The 27,064-nt window shown below is 43.3% G+C and overlaps 2 protein-coding genes across 6 annotated transcripts in view; both read left to right on the forward strand.

Moving 5' to 3' along the window:
- Window positions 1-4,711, forward strand: part of LOC123997462 (kinesin-like protein KIF14) — a 54,065-nt gene extending 49,354 nt beyond the window's left edge. Inside the window, exons 28-29 of the mRNA XM_046301729.1 lie at window positions 1,971-2,112; window positions 2,414-4,711. Of these exons, the coding sequence (XP_046157685.1) occupies window positions 1,971-2,112; window positions 2,414-2,799 (528 nt within the window). The 3' untranslated portion in view covers window positions 2,800-4,711. The remainder of the gene's footprint in view (window positions 1-1,970; window positions 2,113-2,413) is intronic.
- A 164-nt stretch (window positions 4,712-4,875) lies between these two features.
- The window catches only part of LOC123997463 (adhesion G-protein coupled receptor D2), a 161,632-nt gene continuing 139,443 nt past the window's right edge, over window positions 4,876-27,064 (forward strand). For 4 of the 5 annotated variants that reach the window (XM_046301730.1, XM_046301733.1, XM_046301732.1 and 1 more), the window contains exons 1-6: window positions 4,876-5,102; window positions 5,280-5,316; window positions 11,550-11,574; window positions 12,341-12,568; window positions 19,930-20,571; window positions 26,409-26,600. In XM_046301730.1, coding sequence (XP_046157686.1) covers window positions 5,086-5,102; window positions 5,280-5,316; window positions 11,550-11,574; window positions 12,341-12,568; window positions 19,930-20,571; window positions 26,409-26,600 — 1,141 coding nt within the window. In that variant the 5' untranslated portion in view covers window positions 4,876-5,085. The remainder of the gene's footprint in view (window positions 5,103-5,279; window positions 5,317-11,549; window positions 11,575-12,340; window positions 12,569-19,929; window positions 20,572-26,408; window positions 26,601-27,064) is intronic. The other variant, XM_046301734.1, reaches the window with a different exon arrangement.

The following is a 27,064-nucleotide window of genomic DNA, read 5'->3' on the forward strand; positions in this document are numbered from 1 at the left end:
CGCACTGGTAGACTAATTTATTGCTAGTTATTTGTCATCTGATTACATAGTACCTTACTTGATTGCATCAAACCGAGAGAAGCTAGTTAAGATGGCCAGATACCTAACATTAGCTAGGCTAATTTAGACTACATAATGCTATCTCCAAAGACAAACATTGGCAGTACAATGGCCTTACTGAAGAGCTCAGTGACATTCAACGTGGCACCATCATAGGATGCCACCTTTCCAACAAGTCAGTTCAACAAATTTCTGCCCTGCTAGAGCTGCCACGGTCAACTGTAAGTGCTGTTACTGTGAAGTGGAAACGTCTCGGAGCAACAACGGCTCAGCCGCGAAGTGGTAGGCCACACAAGCTCACAGAAAGGGACCGCCGAGTGCTGAAGCGCGTAGTGTGTACAAATCGTCTGTCCTTGGTTGCAACACTCACTACCGAGTGAGTGTTGGAAGCATTGTTCGCCCAAGAACTGTTCGTCGGCAGCTTCATAAAATGGGTTTCCATGGCAGCCGCACACAAGCCTAAGATAGCCATGCACAATGCCAAGCGTTGGTTGGAGTGGTGTAAAGCTTGCCGCCATTGCACTCTGGAGCAGTGGAAACTGCTCTCTGGAGTGAAATCACCCGTCACCATCTGGCAGTCCGATGAATGAATCTGGGTTTGGCGGACACCAGGAAGTACCTGTAAAGTTGGGTGGAGGAGGAATAATGGTCTGTTACTGTTTTTTCATGCTTCTGGCTTGGCCCTATAGTTAAAATGAAGGAAAATCATAAAGCTACAGCATACAATGACATTCTAGATGATTCTGTGCTTCCAACTTTGTGGCAACAGTTTGGGGAAGGCCCTTTCCTGTTTCAGCATGACAATGCCCCTGTGCACAAATCGAGGTCCATACAGAAATGTTTTTTCAAGATTGGTGTGGAAGACCTTGACTGGCCTGCACAGAGCCCTGACCAACTCCATTGAACACCTTTGTGATGAATTGGCATATGTTTTGATTTGTTTAACACTTTTTCTTTGGTATGTTACCACATGATCCTGTGTTATTTCATAGTTTTGAAACTAGCCATAGCACCGGTGCCAACGTCGTTTATCATACTTCATGGTGCTATGGTCTGTTGATGTGAAAATGCAGCTCTTTGGCCACGAACACCAGTGGTGGGTTTGGTGTAGAAAAAATGGAAGCATGTGTACCTCATGCCTACGTTAAAATACGTAGGATTTTATGGGGTTATTTTGCATCAACTGGTCTTGTGGCCTTTTTTTAGGACAACAGCATCATGAACTTAACCAGGACATTTTAGCAACCTGGTTGCCTTTGCCAGGAGGCTGAGACTTGGCTGCAAGTGGATTTTCCAGCATGACTATAACCCCAAGCACACACCCAGACTTGAACCACATTGAAAACCTATGGTTTGAGTTGAAGAGAGCAAGTCCATAAGCGCAGATGAAGGATATCAAGGATCTGGAAAGATTCAGTGTGGTGGAATTGTAAGATCCCTCCCAATGTGTTCTCCAATCTCTGAAAACATTTTCAAAAAAGGCAGTGTCGTTATCCTCGCAACGGTAGGGTGCTACTGAAAACAGGTCTCAAAATTATTGGCAGCCCTATCTTACATTATTTTTTTATTACTTGTTAAACAAAATCTCTTTCTCTGAGCAATTGTATTAGTATAATCATTTTAAGCTTTTTTGGCGCCTGCAATATGGCGCAGTATTTATTTTATACATGTGTTTTTGCTCCTCTTTATCAAGGGTGGCAATGATTATTGACCTGAAATTGTCACATGTTTTGTAATTGCACTGTTGTAGTAAGACAGTATTTGATTGGAATCAACAGTAGTTATGCACAACTAGTGTATGGAGGAAGGGCTTTATTAGGGTTAGCTACAGTATGTGAGGAAAAGGGTTCATCCCCTTGGAAAGGCACCATTTTCCAATGACATCAACTGTAATGTGTGTCTGTCTACAGGATAGGGAAGAAGGCTCCAAGAAGGGAGCTGAGGACCCTGATCCCTCACTGCTCCACAGAGTGAGGAACACAGCAGCCAAGCTGTTCCAGCTCAACCAGGCAATCAGGCAGCTTCACGCTGCTCTCTCTCTCGCCCTCCGAGGTAATGACTGTCTGGCCTGTGAGAAGCAAGGCCACAGCTTCCTCAGCATTGCTACAAAAACATAATGCCTGTCATTTGACTGACCAAAATGGCTTCCTTTTAGATTTTCTCTCATTTCCATGTCCTTTTGTGACTTCAACTTTGATTGATAGATTTGAGCGATATTGTGGAACTGTAAACATGTGTTTCTATTATCTGCCCATCATTAGTCTAATCATCCAGGAAAGCTAGGTTCTAGCCACTATAGGGACCTAAAGAAGTCAAACGAGAAGTTAAATGCATGTATTTAACTCTTTACCAGGTAAAAGCAGTGACTCCAGCCTCAATACCTGCCGAGAGGCTGTCTTCTCCTCCTCCATGACCATCGACAAAGTCATTAACGGCCTCCCCACGGGCGGCACAGGGCTGGCTACCACATCTAGTCTACAGCTGCCCTGCCTGGAGACTGTCATGGCAGCCCGGGACGAGCTCCATTCTGCCCTGCAGTCCCTGAGTACCGCCTTCAACATGCAGGGCCTTGAAGAGAAGAGGGGATCTTCTGGCTCAGAGAAGAGCACACGGGAAAGGGGTCAGGGGAATGAGGGGACCCTGGTTGCTTCCGACATGGAAAGGAACAGAGGAGCCCCTACGATTGTTTCTCTCTCTTCAGGATTGTCTTCATCTAATGACGATGCACATTGGGTTTGATGCACAGGGGGTTGATCAGCTGATCAGGTACTTGTTCAGTAAGCATGAAACTGCCGGAAATGGGAAGGTAGTACAATCTGAACTTGTCCAATGAGGAACAAATGTTTTCGGTTTCCGTTGCAATTTGTTTTGCTACAGTGTGCTCTAATGAACACGACCCAGATTGATGTTAAAGGTTACAGGCTCAATGCCATTAATAGAAAGACTCAACAGAGAGAATGAGTGTACATCAAAGGTCTTTCTGTCCAATTGCACTAAAACCCCAGATGTATACACTGAACAAAAATATAATGTAAACGCAACATACAACAATTTCAAAGATTTTACTGAATTACAGTTCATATAAGTAAAGCCGTCAATTGAAATGCATTCATTAGGCCCTAATCTATGGATTTCTCATGACTGGGAATAAAGATATGCATGAGTTGATCACATACCATAAAAAAGTAGGAACGTGGATCATAAACCCAGTTAGTATCTGGTGTGACCACCATTTGCCTCATGTCCCACTCTTCAATGGCTGTGCGACATTGCTCGATATTGGTGGGAACTAGAACACTTGTACAGGTCGATCCAGAGCATCCCAAACATGCTCAATGGGTGACAAGTCTGAGTATGCAGGCCATGGAAGAACACAGACATTTTCAGCTTCCAGGAATTGTGCATAAATTCTTGTGACATGGGGCCAAACATTATCATGCTGAAAGAGGAGGTGAATGCGGTGGATGAAGGGCATGAAAATTGGCTTCAGGATCTCGTCACGGTATCTCTGCATTCAAATTGCCATCAATAAAAAGTAATTGGGTTCGTTGTCTGTATATTATGCCTGCCCATACCATAACCCCACTGCCACAATGGGGCACTGTTCACAACGTTGGCATCAGCAAACTGCAGTCAAGTCAAGACCATGTTGAGGACTACGAGCACAGAGATGAGCTTCCCTGAGACCAATTCTGACAGTTAATGCAGAAATTATTCAATTGTGAAAACACAGTTTCATCAGCTGTCCTGGTGACTGGCCTCAGATCATTCCGCAGGTGAAGAAGCCGGATGTGGACGTCCTGGGCTGGCATGGTTACACGTGGTCTGCCCTTGTGAGGCCGGTTGGACATATGGCGCAATTATCAAAAATGACAACGTCGGCGGCTTTATGGTTGGAACATGAACATTCCCAGGCAACAAACATCTCTGGTGGATATTCCTGCAGTCAGCATGCCAATTGCATGCTCCTCAACTTGAGACATCTGTGGCATTGTGTGACAAAACAGCACATTTTAGAGTGGCCTTTTATTGTCCCCTGCAAAAGTACACCTCTGTAACGATTATGCTGTTTAAACAGCTTCTTTAATATGCCACACCTGTCAGGTGGATAGATTGTCTTTGCAAAGTAGAAATGCTCACTAACAGGGATTTAATCACATTTGTGCACAATTTGAGAGAAAAAAGCTTTTTGTGCGTAACATTTCTGTGATCTTTTATTTCTGCTCATGAAACTTGGGACCAACACTTTACATTTTTATTTTTGTTCAGCATACTTTATTTTGTCAAACAGGGATTTCTTCAGATTGTAAAGTACTTTGATAAAATGTGTATACTAATTGAATTGTACTGCAGTGGATTGTAACTATTTGGGCAATATCTTCTCATTTTGGCATTTATACATGTATGCGAAGGCACAACCATTTTCTGTTATTCTATGTAGCTCACTCAATGCTGTTAGAGGTGTCCCATATCATAACTTCTTCTGAGTGGTTTCATTCATTTGATCAACTATACTTTGCACTTAAACCTTGCACAAAGTACTTGTCATTTTTGTTGTCTCATGTAACTTTTTGTATCTCTTGGTAAAGATTTGATACCTCACAATCATGTCACAATTTGAAAGTGAGTATAATAAATGAATATTTCTGGACTTTTTTGTTTAGCTTTTTCGTCTGGTCTCCATACATGCATATTGTGCAACAGCTTGTGAGTAAGTTCGTTCTTTTTCTCTCAGCAGAGCTTAACGGCTCCCTGCTTTTATACCCACCCTTCGCGCTCTCAGGCTCTGCATCACTTCATAAAATCTGATGTCACCTAGGAGGTTCCCTCAAACTCATGAAGAGTAAATCGAATCTACTACTTTTGGGTTGCGAACAACGACCGATTTGTTTTTGCTAATTACTTTTGTTGAGAAAATGTAGCACAGTAGTATTCATTGATGAAAGTATTTTAAATCACACGACTACTTCGAAATGTCGATGTAGGTGGACTAAAGAAAGCGCACGAAAACTTGAGTATTAACGGATGGTGTCCGATCTCAGGTAGGTGTAAAGTACTGTTAGTAATTTTAACTTAAATGTTAAAGTGAGAATTCAATTATATTTGGATATGTAGATTTAGCCTTTTTGTGCAACCTTTAAGTTGATTTATATTGCCTTTATCGATGGATCATTTCCCAAAACCGTACTAACAATTTCACATTGGCTTCCATTTCAAAGGATGCAGTGGTTTTGGATATTATACCCCAATTTACTTGTAAGTGCACTGTTTTCATTTTTTTAGGGCATGATTTATATTTGAAGGAATGCGTTATTGAACTTTCACACTGAATTTATGAAGAATGTTCACTCAGCCCTATTCTCCCCTTAAGCCAATGTTTCTTAAGTCCTATGTTCACCCAGTACCCACTGAACAAATTTCCATCATAATTGGCATCAATATTGGGGAATATCTGCCCGATTCAGACTTAGGAAATGTACGCCTTTCCTATGCATGCCATTCCTACACACTTCTCAGTAGTTCATATTTACCTTATGCAGGTGTGGTTCCCTTGCACATTCTGAAAACAATTGAATTAAGCTGCTGAAACCCACTTGCAGACCAACATATTTTATTGTGGGATATTTTCAATATGGGATTCCGTGTATCTAAAGTCATCCCTTTGAATTTGGTGTACTTTAAAAAATATGTTTATCAGCAAACTCACTAGAATATATGGAGAGTACGGTTCAGGTCCTGGCTTCCAAACATTTCTTACGGCTAAATTAATGGTTCGAGCCTTTGTAGCAACATAGTCAAATCTCCTAGCTGTTTTGCAAAACCATCGTTATTAACGTTGCACTTGAACGCTCGTAAACTAACGCTGCCTCAGACCACTTGTAGAACAGCTAAGTGTGTCGTTGCATGCTGACTAGACTGGGCACGCGCATGCATGTAGATTTTTGTCCACCCACACCGGACACGATCAGGACACGCAGGTTGAAATATCAAAACGAACTCTGAACCAACTATATTAATTTGGGGACAGGTCAAAACGCATGTAACATTCATGGACATTTATCTAGCTAGCTAGCGTGCTATTGCTAGCTAATTTGGGTTATTTTATTTGACCTAAATTGCACAATGATGTGCCAAATCGGTGATTAATGTATTTTTATTGGTTATTCGAATAAGCCGCCTCAATATTTGCTGCCGTAGGTGGTAATTTCACTAGGAGCTGACCCATCTTCAGTATTGTGAAGAAATTCTAATGTTAAGGTAAGACTTGACTGGAGAAAGCTGATCAGAGAGCAGCGCTCCCTTTCTTTCGAGTCGGTATTGAAACCTACTCCAACGATGCATTTAGCGACCGTTCTCTCTGCCTGGTGTTTTGGGAAACGCATGCTACGTCTTTCGGCTGTTGTAGGAAAGATGCATCCATCGTTGGGGAAACTGGGCCCAGAATATTAAGGATCAGTGAAAGAAAGCCATGTAAATACACACCGTCGTCTCCTTTCTAACACTGATTAGTAGATTTTAAAAATAGTCTGATCTTGTATATTTTTTAGGGTTAGTAAGTTATTTATGAATAAAAAAATAGAACTGGTTTGGAGATCCTTAAGGTGCAAAATGTATTGGTGAAACAACGAGTGTGGTTTGATTCATCCTGAAAGTTACCTTATTCAATTGTTCAATCCATTAAATATTGGAAGGTGAGAAAAGTGTACTATAGGGGTTGAACAGTAGTCCTATAAATCTACCCTAATAATCCTCACTAATCGTGGAACTATGATGGCAACGGTCCATTCCATAATGATTCAAATAGGCTACATGTCCAAATTTATTGCACAACTTATAATACGGTAGCCTAATATTATCCACTATTGCTAGCGATTCTCAGTAACAACCACATGCATGGGACAGAGGAAACTAACAATGTAGGATAATGGAATGATGCAAAACGTAAGGAATCTAATAAGGAAGTCAGCGACAGTTATAGATGTATGTGGGTATAACTGACGATTGATACCAATAGTGGCTAATATTTAACACAATACAAATTGTAAAAAGTACAATGACAAGTTGCTCGACCTTATTTCATCATGCACTAAAGTGGTGAAATTATGAGGTAATTAAGGTCAGAATATGACACACCTCTGCCACACCGTCATTTCTCGAATAGCGGGTGAATAAGCATGCTATTCTCATGCGTAAAATCAAGGTCAGAATACGCGTAGAGCATAAAGTGCATAAAAAGGGAATCGTTCCATTTAAGCATGCTTCGGGTCGTAATTACACTAAAAGAGATTTGAAAGTCTATGTTTGAGACAAAATATGTCACCAATTACTGTTCCAAAATGATTTGTAAAAAAAATGGTGGTGCTCTAAACATGTGCAAATTCCCATAGGAACACAGGCATTTTAAAAACGCTTGTGCAATGTGTCATGCCTTAATTCCTTGTTTTACCGGAATGATATAGGGTACCAGTGAAAGGTTTGGACACACCTACTCATTCCAGGGTTTTTCTTTATTTTTACTATACTCTATATTGTAGAATAATAGTGAAGGCATCCAAACTACCAAATAACACATGTAATCATGTAGTAACCAAAAAAGTGTCCAACAAATCAAAATATATGTTAAATTTGAGATTCTTCAAAGTAGCCACCCTTTGCCTTGATGACAGCTTTGCAAACTCTTGGCATTCTCTCAACCAGCTTCATGAGGTAGTCACCAGGAATGCATTTCAATTAACAGGTGTGCCTTGTTAATATGTGGAATTTATTCCCTTAATGCATTTGAGCCAATCATTTGTGCTGTGACAAGGTAGGGTTGGCATACAGAATTAGAGGTCGACCAATTAAGATTTTCCAACGCCGATACCGATTATTGGAGGACCAAAAAAAAGCTGATACCGATTTATCGGCCGATTTTTATATATATATTTGTAATAATGACAATTACAACAATACTGAATGAACACTTTTATTTGAACTTAATCTAATACATCAATAACCTATATTTAGTCTCAAATAATGAAACATGTTCAATTTGGTTTAAATAATGCAAAAACATAGTGTTGGAGAAGAAAGTAAAAGTGCAATATTTGCCATGTAAAAAAGCTAACGTTTAAGTTTCTTGCTCAGAACATGAAAACATATGAAAGCTGGTTGTTCCTTTTAACATGAGTCTTCAATATTTCCAGGAAAGAAGTTTTAGGTTGTAGTTATTATAGGACTATTTCTCTCTATACCATTTGTATTTCATATACCTTTGAATATTGGATGATCTAATAGGTACTTTAGTATTGCCAGCCTAATCTCGGGAGTTGATAGGCTTGAAGTCATAAACAGCGTAATGCTTTTACGCATTGTGAAGAGCTGCTGGCAAATGCATCCGAAACTGATGTATATACCCTGACTTTGTTTGCACAGAACACAAGAGAAGTGACACAATTTCCCTAGTTAAAATAAATTAATGTTAGCAGGCAATATTAACAAAATATGCAGGTTTAAAAAAATATACTTGTGTTTTGATTTTAAGAAAGGAATTGATGTTTATGGTTAGGTACACATTGGTGCAACAACAGTGCTTTTTTCGCGAATGCGCTTGTTAATTCATTGTTAATTCATCAGCCTACTTCACCGTTTGGCGAAGTAGGCTGTGATTCGATGATAAATTAACAGGCACCTCATCGATTATATGCAACACAGGACAAGCTAGATAAACTAGTAATATCATCAACCATGTGTAGTTAACTATTGATTATGCTAAGATTGATTGTTTTTTACAAGATAAGTTTAATGCTAGCTAGCAACTTACCTCCTTGCTGCACTCACTGTGGTGGTCAGCCTGCCACGCAGTCTCCTCGTGGAGTGCAATGTAATCGGCCATAATTGTGTCCAAAAATGCCGATTAACGATTGTCACGAAAACTTGAAATCGGCCCTAATTAATCGGCCATTCCTATTAATCGGTCGACCTCTAGACAGAATACAGCCCTATTTTGTAAAATACCAAGTCCATATTAGAGCAAGAACAGCTCAATTAAGCAAAGAGAAACAGCAGTCCATCATTACTTTAAGACATGAAGGCCAGTCTCTACATGAAAGCTGAAATCTCTACCTATCCATTGTCCGTAGCTTATGCCTGCCCATACAATAACCCGCGACCATGGGGCACTCTGTTCACAACATTGTGCATTCGCCCACACAATACCATACACGTGATCTGTTGTGAGGCCGGTTGGAGGTACCGCCAAATTATCTTAAATGACTTTGGATGCGGCTTATGGTAGAGAAATGGACATTCAATACTCTGGCAATTGCTCTGGTGGACATTCCTGCAGTCCGCATGCCAATTTCACGGTCTCTCAAAACTTAAGACACCTGTGGCATTGTGTAGTGACAAAACAGCACATTTTAGAGTGGCCTTTTACTGTCCCCAGCACAAGTATGTCTGTTTAGTGATCATGCTGTTTAATTAAGCTTCTTGAAATGCCACACCTGTCAGGTGGATGGATTATCTTGGCAAAGGACAAATTCTTACTAACAGGGATGTAAATACATTTCAGCACAATTTGAGAGGAATAAGCTTTTGTTCATATGTGTAATGGTTTTCTGTATGTGAAAGGAGAGTCAGCCAAGTCGCATTTTGGTCTATTGCGATCCATGTTTAATGAAACAAAGTAAACAGGAATCAAATACAAAAACAATAAATGAAAACCGAAACAGACTAATACTGGTGCAAAGTAACACAGAGACAGTAACAAGGACAATCACCCACAAAACCCAACACCAAACAGGCTACCTAAATATGGTTCCTAATCAGAGACAATGACGAACACCTGCCTCTGAGAACCATATCAGGCCAAACATAGAACTAGACATGTAACATAGAATGCACACCCAGCTCACACCCTGACCAACCAAAACATAGAAACATACAAAGCAAACTATGGTCAGGGTGTGACAGTACTCCCCCCCCCCAAGGTACGGACTCCGGCCGCAAAACCTGAACCTATAGTGGAGGGTCTGGGCGGGCATCTGTCCGCGGTGGTGGCTCTGGTGCTGGACGTGGCCCCCACTTCACCGTAGTCTTAGTCCCCCACCTTGTCCGCTTCCGTGGCCTCCTCACCATGGCAACTCTTCTCAATGGACAGAGGGGCGGCTGCTTTGGACAGAGGGGCGGCTGCTTTGGACAGAGGGGCGGCTGCTCGGGACAGAGGGGCGGCTGCTCGGGACAGAGGGGCGGCTGCTCGGGACAGAGGGGCAGAAGCTCGGGACAGAGGGGCAGAAGCTCGGGACAGAGGGGCGGCACTGGCGGCGCTGGGCAGACGGGCGGCACTGGCGGCGCTGGGCATATGGGCGGCGCTGGGCAGACGGGCGGCACTGGCGGCGCTGGGCAGATGGGTGGCTCAGGCACGCTGGAGAGGAGGAAGGCTCTGGTAGCGCCGGAGAGGCGGGAGACTCCGGCAGTGCTGGAGAGGAGGAAGCCCCTGTAAGGATGGACTGGAGAGACAGCCTGGTGCGGGGGGCTGCCACCGGAGGTCTGGTGCGTGGAGGTGGTGATGGATAGGCCGCGCCGTGCAGGCGCACTGGAGCTCTTGAGCACCGAGCCTGCCCAACCTTACCCGGTCGAATGGTCCCGGTTGCCCTGCCAGTGCGGCGAGGTGGAATAGCCCGCACTGGGCTATGCAGGTGAACCGGGGACACCGTGCGCAAGGTTGGTGCCATGTAAGCCGGCCCAAGGAGACGCACTGGAGACCAGATGCGTACAGCCGGCTTCATGTCACTTGGCTCGATGCCCACTCTCTTTCAATGGTATTGTACTTAATTGTGTAAAAACGAATGAATGAGTCCAAAAACATGCACTGATTCAATTATTTTGATGATATACCAGAAATCACCTAAATGTGTTTGCCCTGTCTAGTATTGAATCATTGGTGACTGGAAGTTGAAAAATATCTCTTCCTTTCATTTGGGCTGAGGGAACTGAGGGAGCATAGGGCTGAGGGAACTGAGGGAGCATAGGGCTGTGGGAACTGAGAGAGCATAGGGCTGTGGCAACTGAGGGAGCATAGGGCTGTGGGAACTGAGGGAGCATAGGGCTGTGGGAACTGAGGGAGCATAGGGCTGTGGGAACTGAGGGAGCATAGGGCTGTGGGAACTGAGGGAGCATAGGGCTGTGGCAACTGAGGGAGCATAGGGCTGTGGGAACTGAGGGACCATACGGCTGAGGGAACGTAGACATGATCAGGCTACTCAGACCATAAATACGCTAGTGTACACCATACGCTGTTTTAAAACAGCTAAATGGACATATTTTCATTATCATAGGCTACTTCACAAGCACAAATATTATTCTTACTACAACATGTGTTTATATACCTATTTATAGTAGGGGTCCCCAGTATTCCACTAGTTACACTTGATAGCGATTTAGACAAGACATCAAATGTCAGGAATCAAATGATAATACATTAACCTAGGTTTTGTTTTATTCCGTAGATTTGGTTTCACCACTGTACATCAGGTAAGTAGTCTTTAATCTGTTGACATGTAAGTGATATATTCTGAGTTAAAGCTGGTAGTAACATTACATAACAGCCACTATGAACATACAAGGCATGTATGACAAAGTTATAACCTATAGTTATTATTTGAGTTCTCGTACAATTGTAAGAGCTCATGACTTCACCGCACTTAATCAGGGTTGAACCATATTGTTGGTTAAGGGCTTGTAAGTAAGCATTTCACACCTCTTGTATTCGGTGCATGTGACAAATACAATTTGAGCATGTGGTCTCAGTTATACTGTATGTCCAGCAGTTGCCATTTTCCTGTCCTTAATCTCTCACTATGCTGAGATAATGTAAAATGGGTATTGTTGACCAAAAACATGGTTGAACAGTGGCCCAAGAAAGCCATGCAACGACAGCCACTATAACTCCCTGTATTCCCTAGCAGTGCATACGATTTCCTCGATAGTGAGCTCCTTTGTTAACCAGGGTCATGTTCATTTGGGCACACTGTAACAAAATGTTAGAAAACTTATTGCAATGGGGGGGGGGGTAGCTTTCTTTTTGGACAAGTTCAGATAGTGCCTCCTCGTTTCCGACAGCTTTCCATTTTGTGAAAACGGACTTGGACAGTAAGGGACTAACTACCTGGACCTGTTCGATGAGAAAAGCTTATTTTCAGATTTTTTTGGGCAAAAGGCTTCAAAACCTTTGGTACCCTAATGAACATGATCTCGCTCCTCTCCTCAACCACTCTTTGTGTTCTCTGGGCTGATACAGCTTTGACGTTGGAGAGCAAGACCCTGTTCACATATGACGAGTCCTACTACGAGTACGTACCCGACAGGCTACCGTGGCATGGGGCCGGACACCTCTGTAGCCAGCGCTCGGGGGCCTTAGCCACGGTATCCAACACCTTCGAGAACCGAGAGCTCACCACCTTCTTAAAGTCCCTGAACATAACTCACCCCGTGTGGATTGGCAGGAAAGTCATGACACACTTAAAGAGTGAGTTCAGTCACTATGCCATTGCCATATTTGACAGCTTTAAGATTTCAGCACCTTCTCTGTATTTTTTTATTTATTTTTTACTTCACCTTCATTTCACCTTTATTTAACCAGGTAGGCTAGTTGAGAACAAGAGAACAAGCTAGTTGAGAACAACACAGAGTTACACATGGAATAAACAAAACATACAGTCAATAATACAGTAGAAAAAAATAAAACAAGTCTATATACAGTGAGTGCAAATGAGGTAAGATAAGAGAGTTAAGGCAATAAATAGGCCATGGTGGCGAAGTAATTACAATATAGCAATTAAAAACTGGAATGGTAGATGTGCAGAAGATGAATGTGCTAGTAGAGATACTGGGATGCAAAGGAGCAAGAAAAATAAATAAATACAGTATGGGGATGAGGTAGATTGGATGGGCTGTTTACAGATGGGCTATGTACAGTATGCTACCCACGACAGCGTGGCCATGCACGCCTCCAACTCAATCATCAAGTTTGTGGACGACACAACAGTGGTAGGCTTGATTACCAACAACATCGAGACGGCCTACAGGGAGGAGGTGAGGGCCCTCGGAGTGTGGTGTCAGGAAAATAACCTCACACTCAACGTCAACAAAACTAAGGAGATGATTGTGGACTTCAGGAAACAGCAGAGGGAACACCCCCCTATCCACATCGATGGGACAGTAGTTGAGAGGGTAGTAAGTTTTAAGTTCCTCGGCGTACACATCACAGACAAACTGAATTGGTCCACCCACACAGACAGCATCGTGAAGAAGGCGCAGCAGCGCCTCTTCAACCTCAGGAGGCTGGAGAAATTTTGCTTGTCACCAAAAGCACTCACAAACTTCTACAGATGCACAATCGAGAGCATTCTGTCGGACTGTATCACCGCCTGGTACGGCAACTGCTCTGCCCACAACCGTAAGGCTCTCCAGAGGGTAGTGAGGTCTGCACAACGCATCACCGGGGCCAAACTACCTACACCACCCGATGTCACAGGAAGGCCATAAAGATCATCAAGGACAACAACCACCCGAGCCACTGCCTGTTCACCCCGCTATCATCCAGAAGGCGAGGTCAGTACAGGTGCATCAAAGCTGGGACCGAGAGACTGAAAAACAGCTTCTATCTCAAGGCCATCAGACTGTTAAACAGCCACCACTAACATTGAGTGGCTGCTGCCAACACACTGACTCAACTCCAGCCACTTTAATAATGGGAATTGATGTAAAATATATCACTAGCCACTTTAAACAATGCTACTTAATATAATGTTTACATACCCTACATTATTCATCTCATATGTATACGTATATACTGTACTCTATATCATCTACTGCATCTTTATGTAATACATGTATCACTAGCCACTTTAAACTATGCCACTTTGTTTACATACTCATCTCATATGTATATACTATACTTGATACCATCTACTGCATCTTGCCTATGCAGCTCTGTACCATCACTCATTCATATATCTTTATGTACATATTCTTTATCCCTTTACACTTGTGTGTATAAGGTAGTCGTTTTGGAATTGTTAGTTAGATTACTCGTTGGTTATTACTGCATTGTCGGAACTAGAAGCACAAGCATTTCGCTACACTCGCATTAACATCTGCTAACCATGTGCATGTGACAAATACATTTGATTTGATATGTCTCACAGTAGGGTCTTTATTTGAGGTCGACCGATTATGATTTTTTAACGCTGATACCGATTACTGGAGGACGAAAAAAAGCAGATATCGATTTTTATATATATATTTGTAATAATGACAATTACAACAATACTGAATGAACAATGAACACTTTTATTTTAACTTAACATAAATACATCAATAAAATCAATTTAGTCTGAAATAAATAATGAAATGTTAAATTTGGTTTAAATAATGCAAAAACAAAGTGTTGGAATAAAAGGAAAAGTGCAATATGTGCCATGTAAAAAAGCGAACTTTTAAGTTCCTTGCTCAGAACACGAGAACATATGAAAGCTAGTGGTTCCTTTTAACATGAGTCTTCAATATTCCCAGGTAATAAATTTTAGGTTGTAGTTATTATAGGACTATTTCTCTCTATACCATTTGTATTTCATATACCTTTGACTATTGGATGATCTAATAGGTTCTTTAGTATTGCCATCCTAATCTCGGGAGTTGATAGGCTTGAAGTCATAAACAGCGTAATGCTTTTACGCATTGTGAAGAGCTGCAGGCAAACTCAGTAAAGTGCTGTTTGAATTCATGCTCACGAGCCTGCTGCTGCTTACCACCGCTCAGTCAGACTGCTCTATCGAATCATAGACTTAATGTTATGCAGGTGAATGAGGACCCAAAAGCGACTTGGCGAAAACAGAGTCTTTAATCCAGTTAAAGGAAATGGCAATACTCCTAGACAAATCGGAGCGGTAAATAAAGCATAAGAAACAATTTCACTCGTAATCACGAGAACTGACTGGAGACTCGATAATGAACTGCAGGTTGCCTCGGGAAGGCACTTGACCGTAGCAGACTCAGACACCTGCTCACCACGCAGCATCTGAGGAAACACGACACGACAGGGCGATACAAAGACACAGCACGGTGAACAGTATACAAGGATCCGACAGGACAGAAACGGAAAACAAGGGGAGAAATAGGGACTCTAATCAGAGGAAAAGATAGGGAACAGGTGTGGGAAGACTAAATGATTGATTAGGGGAATAGGAACAGCTGGGAGCAGGAACGGAACGATAGAGAGAAGAGAGAGAGGAAGGGAGAGAGAAAAAGGGGAACGAACCTAAAAAGACCAGCAGGGGGAAAACGAACAGAAGGAAAAGCAAAATGACAAGACAATATAAGACAAAACATGACAGTACCCCCCCACTCACCGAGCGCCTCCTGGCGCACTCGAGGAGGAATCCTGGCGGCAACGGAGGAAATCATCAATCAGTGAACGGTCCAGCACGTCCCGAGACGGAACCCAACTCCTCTCCTCAGGACCGTAACGGAAAACGATAAAAAGGGAAACTAGGGTACTACTCTAAAAAAAAAATGAGACACGGGTAGAGAACTGAAAGCTTTAGAGCAAACAGGACCAAACAGGCCAGGAGAGTAACAACTAGGGACAGACTGAGACACAGCAAGGGCAGGAACAAGACCAGGAGAGATGCGGTGGCAGGGAACAGACTGAGACCCAGCAAGACCAGGAGCAGAAGCAGAAAAAAAATTACCAGACTTATTCTGCGCGCAGTCCGAACACGCAGCCACGAAACGGCGCGTGTCACGCTCCTGAGTAGGCCACCAAAAGCGCTGGCGAATAGAAGCAAGAGTACCTCGAACGCCGGGATGGCCAGCTAACTTGGCAGAGTGAGCCCACTGAAGAACAGCCAGACGAGTAGAAACAGGAACGAAAAGAAGGTTACTAGGACAAGCGCGCGGCGACGCAGTGTGCGTGAGTGCTTGCTTAACCTGTCTTTCAATTCCCCAGACTGTCAACCCGACAACACGCCCAACAGGAAGGATCCCCTCGGGATCGGTAGAAGCCACAGAAGAACTAAAGAGACGGGATAAAGCATGAGGCTTGGTGTTCTTAGTACCCGGGCAATAAGAAATAACGAACTCGAAACGAGCGAAAAACAACGCCCAACGAGCATGACGCACATTCAGTCGTTTGGCAGAACAGATGTACTCAAGGTTCCTTTGGTCAGTCCAAACGACAAAATGAACGGTCGCCCCCTCCAACCACTGTCGCCATTTGCCTAGGGCTAAACGGATGGCGAGCAGTTCGCGGTTAGCCACATCATAGTTACGTTCCGACGGTGACAGGCGATGAGAAAAATACGCACAAGGGTGGACCCCATCGTCAGTATCGGAGCGCTGGGACAGAATGGCTCCCACGCCCACCCCCGACGCGTCAACCTCAACAATAAACTGTTTAGTGACGTCAGGTGCAACAAGGATAGGAGCGGATGCAAAACGCTTCTTGAAGAGATCAGAACAACAATCATACGACCGGTGAGGAGGAAGGGAGTTGGTTCTGGACCGACTGAAGACCGTGCGCAGACCATGATATTCCTCCGGCACTCCTGTCAAATCACCAGGTTCCTCCTGAGAAGAGGGGACAGAACAAACAGGAGAAATAGCAGACATTAAACACTTCACATGACAAGAAACGTTCCAGGAAAGGATAGAATTACTAGACCAATCAAAAGAAGGATTATGACACACTAGCCAGGGATGACCCAAAACAACAGGTGTAAAAGGTGAACAAAAAATCAAAAAGAAATGGTCTCACTATGGTTACCAGATACAGTGAGGGTTAAAGGTAGTGTTTCACATAATATACTGGGGAGAGGACTACCATCCAAGGCGAACATGACCGTGGGCTCCCTAACTGTCTGAGAGGAATGTCATGTTCCCGAGCCCAGGCTTCGTCCATAAAACAGCCCTCCGCCCCAGAGTCTATTAATGCACTGCAGGAAGCTGCCGATCCGGTCCAGCGTAGATGGACCGGTAAGGTAGTACAGGTACTTGACGGAGAGGACCGTCTAGTAGCGCTTATCAGTCGCCCTCCGCTTACTGATGAGCTCTGGCCTTTAACTGGACATGAAATGACAAAATGACCAGCGGAACCGCAATAGAGACAGAGGCGGTTGGTGATTCTCCGTTCCCTCTCCTTAGTCGAAATGCGAATACCCCCCAGCTGCATGGGCTCAACACCAGAGTCAGTGGGGAAAGATGGTAGTGTCGGAGAGAGGGGAGACACAGTTAACGCGAGCTCTCTTCTATGAGCTCGGTGACGAAGGTCTACCCGTCGTTCAATGCGAATAGCGAGTTCAATCAAAGAATCCACGCTGGATGGAACCTCCCGAGAGAGAATCTCATCCTTAACCTTAGCGTGGAGTCCCTCCAGAAAACGAGCGAGCAACGCCTGCTCGTTCCAGTTACTGGAGGCAGCAAGAGTGCGAAACTCTATAGAGTAATCCGTTATGGATCGATTACCTTGACATAGGGAAGACAGGGACCAGGAAGCTTCTTTCCCAAAAACTGAACGATCAAAAACCCTTATCATTTCCTCTTTAAAGTTCAGATAATCGTTAGTGCACTCAGCGCTTGCCTCCCAGATAGCTGTGCCCCACTGCCGAGCCCGACCAGTAAGGAGTGATATGACGTAGGCAATCCGAGCTCTCTCTCTTGAGTATGTGTTGGGTTGGAGAGAGAACACTATATCACACTGGGTGAGAAAGGAGCGGCACTCAGTGGGCTGCCCAGAATAACATGGTGGGTTATTAACCCTAGGTTCCGGAGGCTCGGAAGACCCGGAAGTAGCTGGTGGCACGAGACGAAGACTCTGATACTGTCCTGAGAGGTCGGAGACCTGAGCGGCCAGGGTCTCAACGGCATGCCGAGCAGCTGACAATTCCTGCTCGTGTCTGCCGAGCATCGCTCCCTGGAACTCGAGAGTAGAGTAGAGAGAATCCATAGTCGCTGGGTCCATTTCTTGGTCGGATCCTTCTGTTATGCAGGTGAATGAGGACCCAAAAGCGACTTGGCGAAAACAGAGTCTTTAATCCAGTTAAAGGAAATAGCAATACTCCTAGACAAATCGGAGCGGTAAATAAAGCATAAGAAACAATTTCACTCGTAATCACGAGAACTGACTGGAGACTCGATAATGAACTGCAGGTTGCCTCGGGAAGGCACTTGACCGTAGCAGACTCAGACACCTGCTCACCACGCAGCATCTGAGGAAACCCGACACGACAGGGCGATACAAAGACACAGCACGGTGAACAGTATACAAGGATCCGACAGGACAGAAACGGAAAACAAGGGGAGAAATAGGGACTCTAATCAGGGGAAAAGATAGGGAACAGGTGTGGGAAGACTAAATGATTGATTAGGGGAATAGGAACAGCTGGGAGCAGGAACGGAACGATAGAGAGAAGAGAGAGAGGAAGGGAGAGAGAAAAAGGGGAACAAACCTAAAAAGACCAGCAGGGGGAAAACGAACAGAAGGAAAAGCAAAATGACAAGACAATATAAGACAAAACATGACACTTAATTATAATATAATAACACACAGAAATACGAGCCTTAGGTCATTAATATGGTCAAATCCGGAAACTAATTTCGAAAACTAAACGTTTATTCTTTCAGTGAAATATGGAACGTTACGTATTTTATCTAACGGGTGGCATCCATAAGTCTAAATATTGCTGTTACATTTCACAACCTTCAATGTTATGTCATAATTACGTACAATTCTGGCAAGTTAGTTCGCAACGAGCCAGGCGGCCCAAACTGTTGCACATATCCTGACTCTGCGTGCAATGAACGCAAGAGAAGTGACAAAATTTCCCTAGTTTAATATTGCCTGCTAGCATGAATTTCTTTTAACTAAATATGCAGGTTTAAAAAAATACACTCCTGTGCATTGATTTTAAGAAAGGCATTGATGTTATGGTTAGGTACAGTCGTGCAACGATTGTGCTTTTTTTGCAAATGCACTTTTGTTAAATCATCCCCCGTTTGGTGAAGTTGGCTGTCTTTGTTAGGAAGAAATAGTCTTCACAGAGTTCGCAATGAGCCAGGCGGCCCAAACTGCTGCATATACCCTGACTCTGTTGCACAGAACGCAAGAGAAGTGACACATTTTTCCAAGTTAAAATAAATTCATGTTAGCAGACAATATTAACTAAATATGCAGGTTTAAAAATATATACTTGTGTATTGATTTTAAGAAAGGCGTTGATGTTTATGGTTAATACACATTGGTGCAACGACAGCGCTTTTTTTGCGAATGCGCTTGTTAATTCATCACCCGTTTGGCGAAGTAGCGTGTGATTCAATGTTAAATTAACAGGCACCGCAACGATTATATGCAACGCAGGACAAGCTAGATAAACTAGTAATATCGTCAACCATGTGTAGTTAACTAGTGATTATGTTAAGATTGATTGTTTTTTATAAGATATGTTTAATGTTAGCTAGCACCTTACCTTGGCTCTTTGCTGCACTCGCATAACAGGTAGTCAGCCTGCCATGCAGTCCCTTCGTGGAATGCAATGTAATCGGCCATAATCGGTGTCCAAAAGTGGAGATTAACGATTGTTGTGAACTTGAAATCGGCCCTAGTTAATCGGCCATTCTGATTAATCGCTCGACCTATAGTCTTTGTGCAGACATTTTAAATTGGACTGACGGCAGCGCCGTTGGCCTTACTATCCTGCAGTCTAGTGAATAAGTTTTTGCAACCTAAATATGACTACAATTGGAGTTGCGTAATATCGTTCCGTCCCTTTTATGTCTGTGTCCAAGTCGTATAATGAACGTGACTGTTCTCTCTCTGTCCACCACTCAAAGGTTCCACCGAGACCCTTATCCTGGAGTTTGACGGGAGATCTGACGTGAAGAACGCGCGCCTCCTGCACAAGTTCCCCGCCATGTGCGAAGTGACCGTTTGCACCCGTGTCCGCTTCGATCCGGCCTGCTACGGATTTTCCACTGTCTTCTCTTATTCCATCCAGTCATTCATTAATGAGTTCCAGCTCCGCGCCAGGCTGATCCAGGGCCAGCCCGTCCAGCTGGCTCTGTTGGTCCATGGCATGCACGGGCCCTACCAGGAGGCCTTCCGCCATGATGGCTCCTGGCACTCACTGTGCGTGAGCTGGTCGCGCCACGGTGGACGCTGGGCCCTGTTTGCCAACGGCCATCCGGTCAACCGGGGCGACAGCCTGTACAGCGCAGGTGACGTGGGCCCTGATGGCCACTTCATCCTGGGCCAGGAGCAGGACTCGTTCGGGGGCTCGTTCAAGAGTGCAGAGTCCTTCTCGGGTAGTCTCACGCAGCTGCACATTTGGGAGCGGATGTTGAACGACAGCGAAATCCACACCATGGAAAAAGAGTGCTCTCCCGCCTCATCTGGGCTGGTATTCAAGTGGAGTGCCACAGTCCTGGAAGTGGAGTCCTCCCTGAAGAGACTCTGGGGAGACTCGCCGTGCCAAGGTAAGGACCACGTGGGCGGACATGCTTGATTTAAAGCGGACTACCCCTGGAGCTAGGCTGGGCTGTCCCAGCATTCATTCTCTCTCTCTCTCTCTCTCTCTCTCTCTCTCTCTCTCTCTCTCTCGCGCTCTCGCTCTCTCTCTCCTCCCCCCCCCTTACCTGTTATGAGTTCCAGAGCCTGCATTTGGATGTTCCATGTCTCTGTCCGGCAGCTCCCTCTTCCTTCATGAATAGGGGAGCAGATTGGCAAGTTGTAATTGGCAAACTCAGCCCAGTAATGGTTGTAAATATTTAATGTGCGTGGTAATGAATCCCACCCTTCAAAACAAACTCTCCTTTCTGACATCGTCGTCTCAGCTGCCTGGGCTCTCGTTATGGAGACCGTAGAGAATAGTGTCCCAAATGGCACCCTATTCCATACATAGTGCACTACTTTTGACCAGACCTGGTCAAAAGTAGTGCCCTATATAGGGAATAGGGTGCCATTTGGCAACAAAGGAGAACACACAGGCAGATGTTATGTCTCCATATATATCAGACCCAGACAGTACATCCTCCTTCCGTTCCTTATCGGACCATTTAAGAATGTTGACTCATTCTGACATCATGTGAAACCCAGCATATTAGGAGTGCACTTGCTTTCTTTTTCTATCAGCTTTTTTACTTCCTAAATGCATTGCATATCCATTGCACAGCCAGAAGAGGGTGGGCCTCCCCTCTGAGCCTAGTTCCTCTCTAGGGACTTTATTTTAACAAACCTAACGCAAATGGGCTTATGGTTAGGGTGTCCACCCTGAGTATGGAAGGTTGTGACTGAAAAATGAGACCTGATGCGTCTCTACTTGGCACTCAGCATTTAGGCGATAGATTGAGGGTAAGGCCCTGCGATAGACTAGTGTCCTGTTCCACGGGGTGTACATCAAGCTGCCTCACGCTACAGAAACAGGAGATAGGCACCTTCCCTATGAGCCGTTTCGACTCGCACAAGCCAAGGCTCTTGCAAGACTACTTACTTACTAATTCAATGGTAAATCTAAGCGTTGGCGGTAGAGCTATAAGTCCGGGGGTGTGTCAAATATTTTTGCTATTTTCACAGCTGGAATTATGAGTGAAATAATTGATGGTGGCGCGAAAGGGCTGGGTTTTGATTGATAAACAAGTTGTAGGTGTGACAAGGGCTTGGCCACTGACTGGCCAATCAACGTATTCCATGGCTTAATACTGCATGCGATTGTCTCAAGTTCTGTATGTTATTGACTGTCTTTGCGTTTTCTTCAACTCCAATTCAGCTGGGGGCATGGACTATTCTCGTCCTGGTCCATTGTGGATTGATATTACACTTCATTAAATAGTATAGGCCACAGTAACGAGTAATAGCAACAGTAAAAAAAAATTGCTGAGCAATTAACCGAAATTTCGCTCATTTACATTTTTTTAAACAACTAATTGAATGTTAGTTGTTTAAATATTTTCATTACATTTCGTTTTTTTTTGGTTGTTGAGTGCAATGTGCAGTTTATCTAGCGATAAATCAGATCATGCCTGAACTGTGAGATGTAGTAGGGAGGTGTAGTTTCCAACAGGCCAATATTCTACATAGTTTAGCAAAGAAAACATGGTAATTAACTACAATGACCATAATCCACTGCACACCTACTTGTCTGTTCTGAGATGGAGAAGAGACAGAAAGAACTCGCAATTGAAAGGGATAAAGAGCAGTTGTTCATGAGGTATCTCTACCTGAAAATACATGATCTAAGATTGATAGTTGGTATTCAGCAGTTTTAAAAGTATGTGTTTTTTACTTTGAAGAACTATTAAAAAAGTGATTTGTGTCAGACGGCATAGGCAACAGTTCTATAGAGATGAGATGATGACTTGGAATTAAATAATAGTCTTCAAATAGGCCTAAAACAAATGTAATATACAAAACAATTAAAATATTTTATTAAAGTAAAGTAATGTGAATACATTATGGTTAATAAGTGATAAGCAGTAATGGCAGTCATTTTATTAATAGTTTCTCTGTGGGGGGGTGAAACTGAAACAGCACTCCTAAAAGCTTAGTACTAGTAAAAGAAAAATGAACATCCAGTGTTTGCTCAATAGCCTATGTTTGGATTGTTGGCAGTCAATATTGTTGTAATTGGCTTTAAAAGCCTAGCGTACATATTTTTACTCATTGCACTTCTCCTAAAATAAAAATACTAGGTTCCCGTAAAATGTATTGTATGTGTGAGGCAGGTTCTCAATAAGAAAAATATATATACTGCATTATAGCAATGGATCATTTAAATTAAGCGGAGCCAGTTCAGAAAATAAACCTGAGTGCCCCTCCTCAGGCTGACGCATCAGCTGAGATGGCATCTACTGTGTTAGAGGCTAGTATCAATCACGCCTACCTTAGTTGGCGGTCTATTTAAGCTGACCGGGTCTGCTCACTCATCCTGCTGGAACTTACTGTTACTATGTGCTGGCTTCTTGTTCCCACCATCACCCCAGCCTCTCTACCTGTTAGGTTCTGTGTTCCTGCCGGGGGGATTGTTATAGCTTACCGCACTCACTGCCTGTAGGCTATTTTATATTGATGCTTTGCTTGGACAGTGAGCTACCCTGATGGAGCAGAGCCTATATTGCCAAGACTTGCACTATCCATTGCTTAATAAATGGTTAAACATATTTCTACCTGGTGTTTTCTTTCTGAAATAAGTTTGTAGGAGTGTGTCTTTGGTAACCGGATGAGATGCTCTCTTTGGAGATGGGTATGGGTACTTGAAGAAGCTAAATGAAGTATGCAGGTAGGCGCATACAGTGCATTTGGAAAGTATTAAGACCCTTTGACTTTTTCCACATTTTGTCAACATTACAATCTTATTCTAAAATGGATATCATAAAAAAAAAAATCTTCATCAATCTTCACACAATACCCAATAATGGCAAAGCGGAAACAGGTTTGTAGAAATGTTAGCAAATATATTTAAAAAAAATATATATACATCTTAAAGAAACTATTCAGACCCTTTGCTATGAGACTCGAAATGGAGCTCAGGTGCATCCTGTTTCAATTGATCATCCTTTCGATGTTTCTACAACTTGATTGGAGCCCACCTGTGGTAAATTCAATTGATTGGACATGATTTGGAAAGGCGCACACCTGTTTAATATAAGGTCCCACAGTTGACAGGATATGTCGGGTCTGTTGACTTATATCTCCCTCACTAACTTTAAGTATCAAATCAAATGTTATTTGTCACATACACATGGTTAGCAGATTTTAATGCGAGTGTAGCGAAATGCTTGTCAGAGCAGCTTACTGATCACTGCACCTGTACACAGCCCATCTGTAAATAGCCCACCCAACTACCTCATCCCATATTGTTATTTTTTTTTGCTCTTTTGCACCCTAGTATCTACTTGCACATCATCATCTGTACATCTATCACTCCAGTGTTAATGCTAAATTGTAATTATTTCACCACTATGGTATATTTATTGCCTTACCTCCCTAATCTTACTACATTTGCACACACTGTATATAGATTGTTCTATTGTGTTTGTTTATCCTATGTGTAACTCTGTGTTGTTGTTTTTGTCGCACTGCTTTTCTTTATCTTGGCCAGGTCGCAGTTGTAAATGAGAACTTGTTCTCAACTGGTTAAATAAAGGGTGGAAAAAAAATGTCAGAGCAAAAACCAAGCCATGAGGTCGAAGGAGTTGTCCGTAGAGCTCCGAGACAGGATTGTTTCGAGGCACAGATCTGGGGAAGGGTACCAAAACATTTCTGCAGCATTGAAGGCCCCCAAGAACACAGTGGCCTCCATCATTCTTAATTGGGAGAAGTTTGGAACCACCTAGACTTCCAAGAGCTGGCCGCCCGGCCAAACTGAGCAATGAGGCGAGAAGGGACTTGGTCAGGAAGGGGACCAAGAACCCGATGGTCACTCTGACAGTGCTCCAGAATTCCTCTGTTGAGATGGAGGAGGACCTACCAGAAGGACAACCATCTCTGCAGAACTCCACCAATCAGGCCTTTATGGTAGAGTGGCCAGACAGAAGCCACTCCTAAGTAAAATGCACATGACATGCTTGGAGTTTGCCAAAAAGCACCTGAAGGACTCAGTCCATGAAAAAAAAAGTTCTCTGGTGTATTGAAACCAAGATTGAACTCTTTGGCCTGAATGCCAAGCATCACATCTGGAGGAAACCTTGCACCATCCCTACGGTGAAGCATGGTGGTGGCAACATCATGCTGAGGGCATGTTTTTCAGTGCCAGAGACTGGGAGACTAGTCAGGATCGAGGGGAAAGATGAACAGAGTAAAGTACAGAAATATCCTTGATGAAAACCTGCTCCAGAGAGCTTAGGACCTCAGACTGAGGCAAAGGTTCACCTTCCAACAGGACAACAACCTTAAGCACACAGCCAAGACAACACAGGAGCAGCTTTGAGACAAGTCTCTGCATGTCCTTGAGTGGCCCAGCCAGAGCTCGGATTTGAACCCAATCAAACATCTCTGGAGAGACCTGAAAATAGCTGTGCAGCAACGCTCCCTGTCCAACTTAACAGAGCTTGAGAGAATCTGCAAAGAAGAATGGGAGAAACTCCCCAAATACAGCTGTACCAAGATTGTAGCATTATACCCAAGAAGACTCGAGGCTGTAATTGCTGCCAAAGGTGTTTCAACAAAGTACTGAGTCATGGGTCTAAATATTTATGTAAATGTGATATTTCAGTTGTTTTTTTCCCATAAATTTGCTCAAATGTATTAAAACCAGTTTTTATTCTGTGTCATTATGGGGTATTGTGTGTAGGTTGATGAGGGGAATAAAACAATTGAATCGTTTTTAGAATAAGGCTGAAACGTAACGAAATGTGTGGCAAGTAAAGGGGTCTGAATACTTTCCGAATGCACCGTATGTGTATATGTTTAAGGATGTGCAGTATATTTTCTGTTCAAGGCACATTGACTAAACAACTTTATGGATATGCTGCTTTGCAAGGCAAGGATAAAACAGAAAACACGTTGCTGTTTAACCAGCCTTAGTAGCCTAGGCCTAGGTTAAGGGTAGCGGAGGGCTTGATACGAAATGGAAAACAAGAAATCATTTTTTTTTTTAACAACATCCATATTTCTACACAGGGTGGGGTCAGAAGCATGATATCATATATCTCTTGTTCCATGGCACTGTGTGCACACGTAGGCCTAAGAAGACTCACCTGTGCGATACTGCTAAACCAGCCTTGATTAAGAGGACATGTCTTTTCCATGGGCACTGTGTGTCTGCTATTCTGCTCTCAAAATCCATGCCATTGTCAAATGCGTTACCATTAAGACCTGCTTTTGTGGGTCTTATCTTCCCATTAGCGCTGGGAAGATTGTTACTTTTGCGCTTGTTTTTAAGGACATACCTAAAATATTGACACACCTCCCACCTCAACGCAAGCGAGTTGATTTTAGACAGGTAAATTGCCGAGCCTGGAGTTAAACACTTGTCTTCCTTCTACTAAGTTTTTCCCGGACAATGTGCTACTGCTTTTGCTTGCTGTTTGGGGCTAGGACAGGTTTTAGGGCTGTATTCCAGAATTCCCGGTTGGAGGATTTCGTACCTTGGTCAATCCTTCCTGATTCTAGGAATCCTCCAACCTGGATATCTGGAAAACCTGAGAATTTTTGGAAAGTTACTGTAAGTTTGCAACCCTCGACAATTTAATGTAAAGCACTTGTGACATATAATGATTCTAAAAGTTCTTTAAAAAATGCATTTGATTGATTGATGTACAATGGACTTTTTTATTTTTGGCTCCCTGTTTTTTTTCTGTTATTTCTTCCTTACTAGCTAACAGCAGTGAGTTGGCCGACGAGTTCCTGTACTCCCTGTTGGATTCAGATGTGGTGCCATATCACAACTTCTCTGAGGTGGTGGATGCACCTCAGGCTGGAGAGTGTGTCACCTTTGACCCCCTGAGTGGAGGCTGGGGCTTAGACGTTTGTGACAGTCAGAGAGGTGCCGTCTGCCAGTTTGAGAAAGGTGATCGCTCACTGATAAGTTAAATGTCATCGAAATATGATCTAATTATTTCTAAGCACACACAAATCAATCAAAGGGGGAGTGCATGTTTTTTGGGGGGATTAAACAACAACATCCTATGTAAAATAAGATACAACTTTTAAAAGTTAAGCGTCACCTGTCTCAAATAGACTCTTGTTATGTTATGGTGCCAATGTAAATAAAAAACTCTGGCCCTGCTTGGGTACTTTCGAAATTAAACATAGGATGTGTTCAGAAAGGTGATTATTTACGTATTACGAACGTATTTAGAACGTTATATAAATGGGATTAATAGAGCTAGCAGGATTCCCTATTCTACATGTCAAATATTTGTTTTACACAATACATTTATATCTGGACATTCGATAACGTTGCACCCATTCAAGCAGACCCAAGTCATTCCATCCTTTAGGTGATCACAAATCTATAGTTGGTTAAGTTAC

The sequence above is a fragment of the Oncorhynchus gorbuscha genome, linkage group LG15, assembly GCF_021184085.1.
Source record: "Oncorhynchus gorbuscha isolate QuinsamMale2020 ecotype Even-year linkage group LG15, OgorEven_v1.0, whole genome shotgun sequence".
NCBI classification, from domain to species: domain Eukaryota; kingdom Metazoa; phylum Chordata; class Actinopteri; order Salmoniformes; family Salmonidae; genus Oncorhynchus; species Oncorhynchus gorbuscha.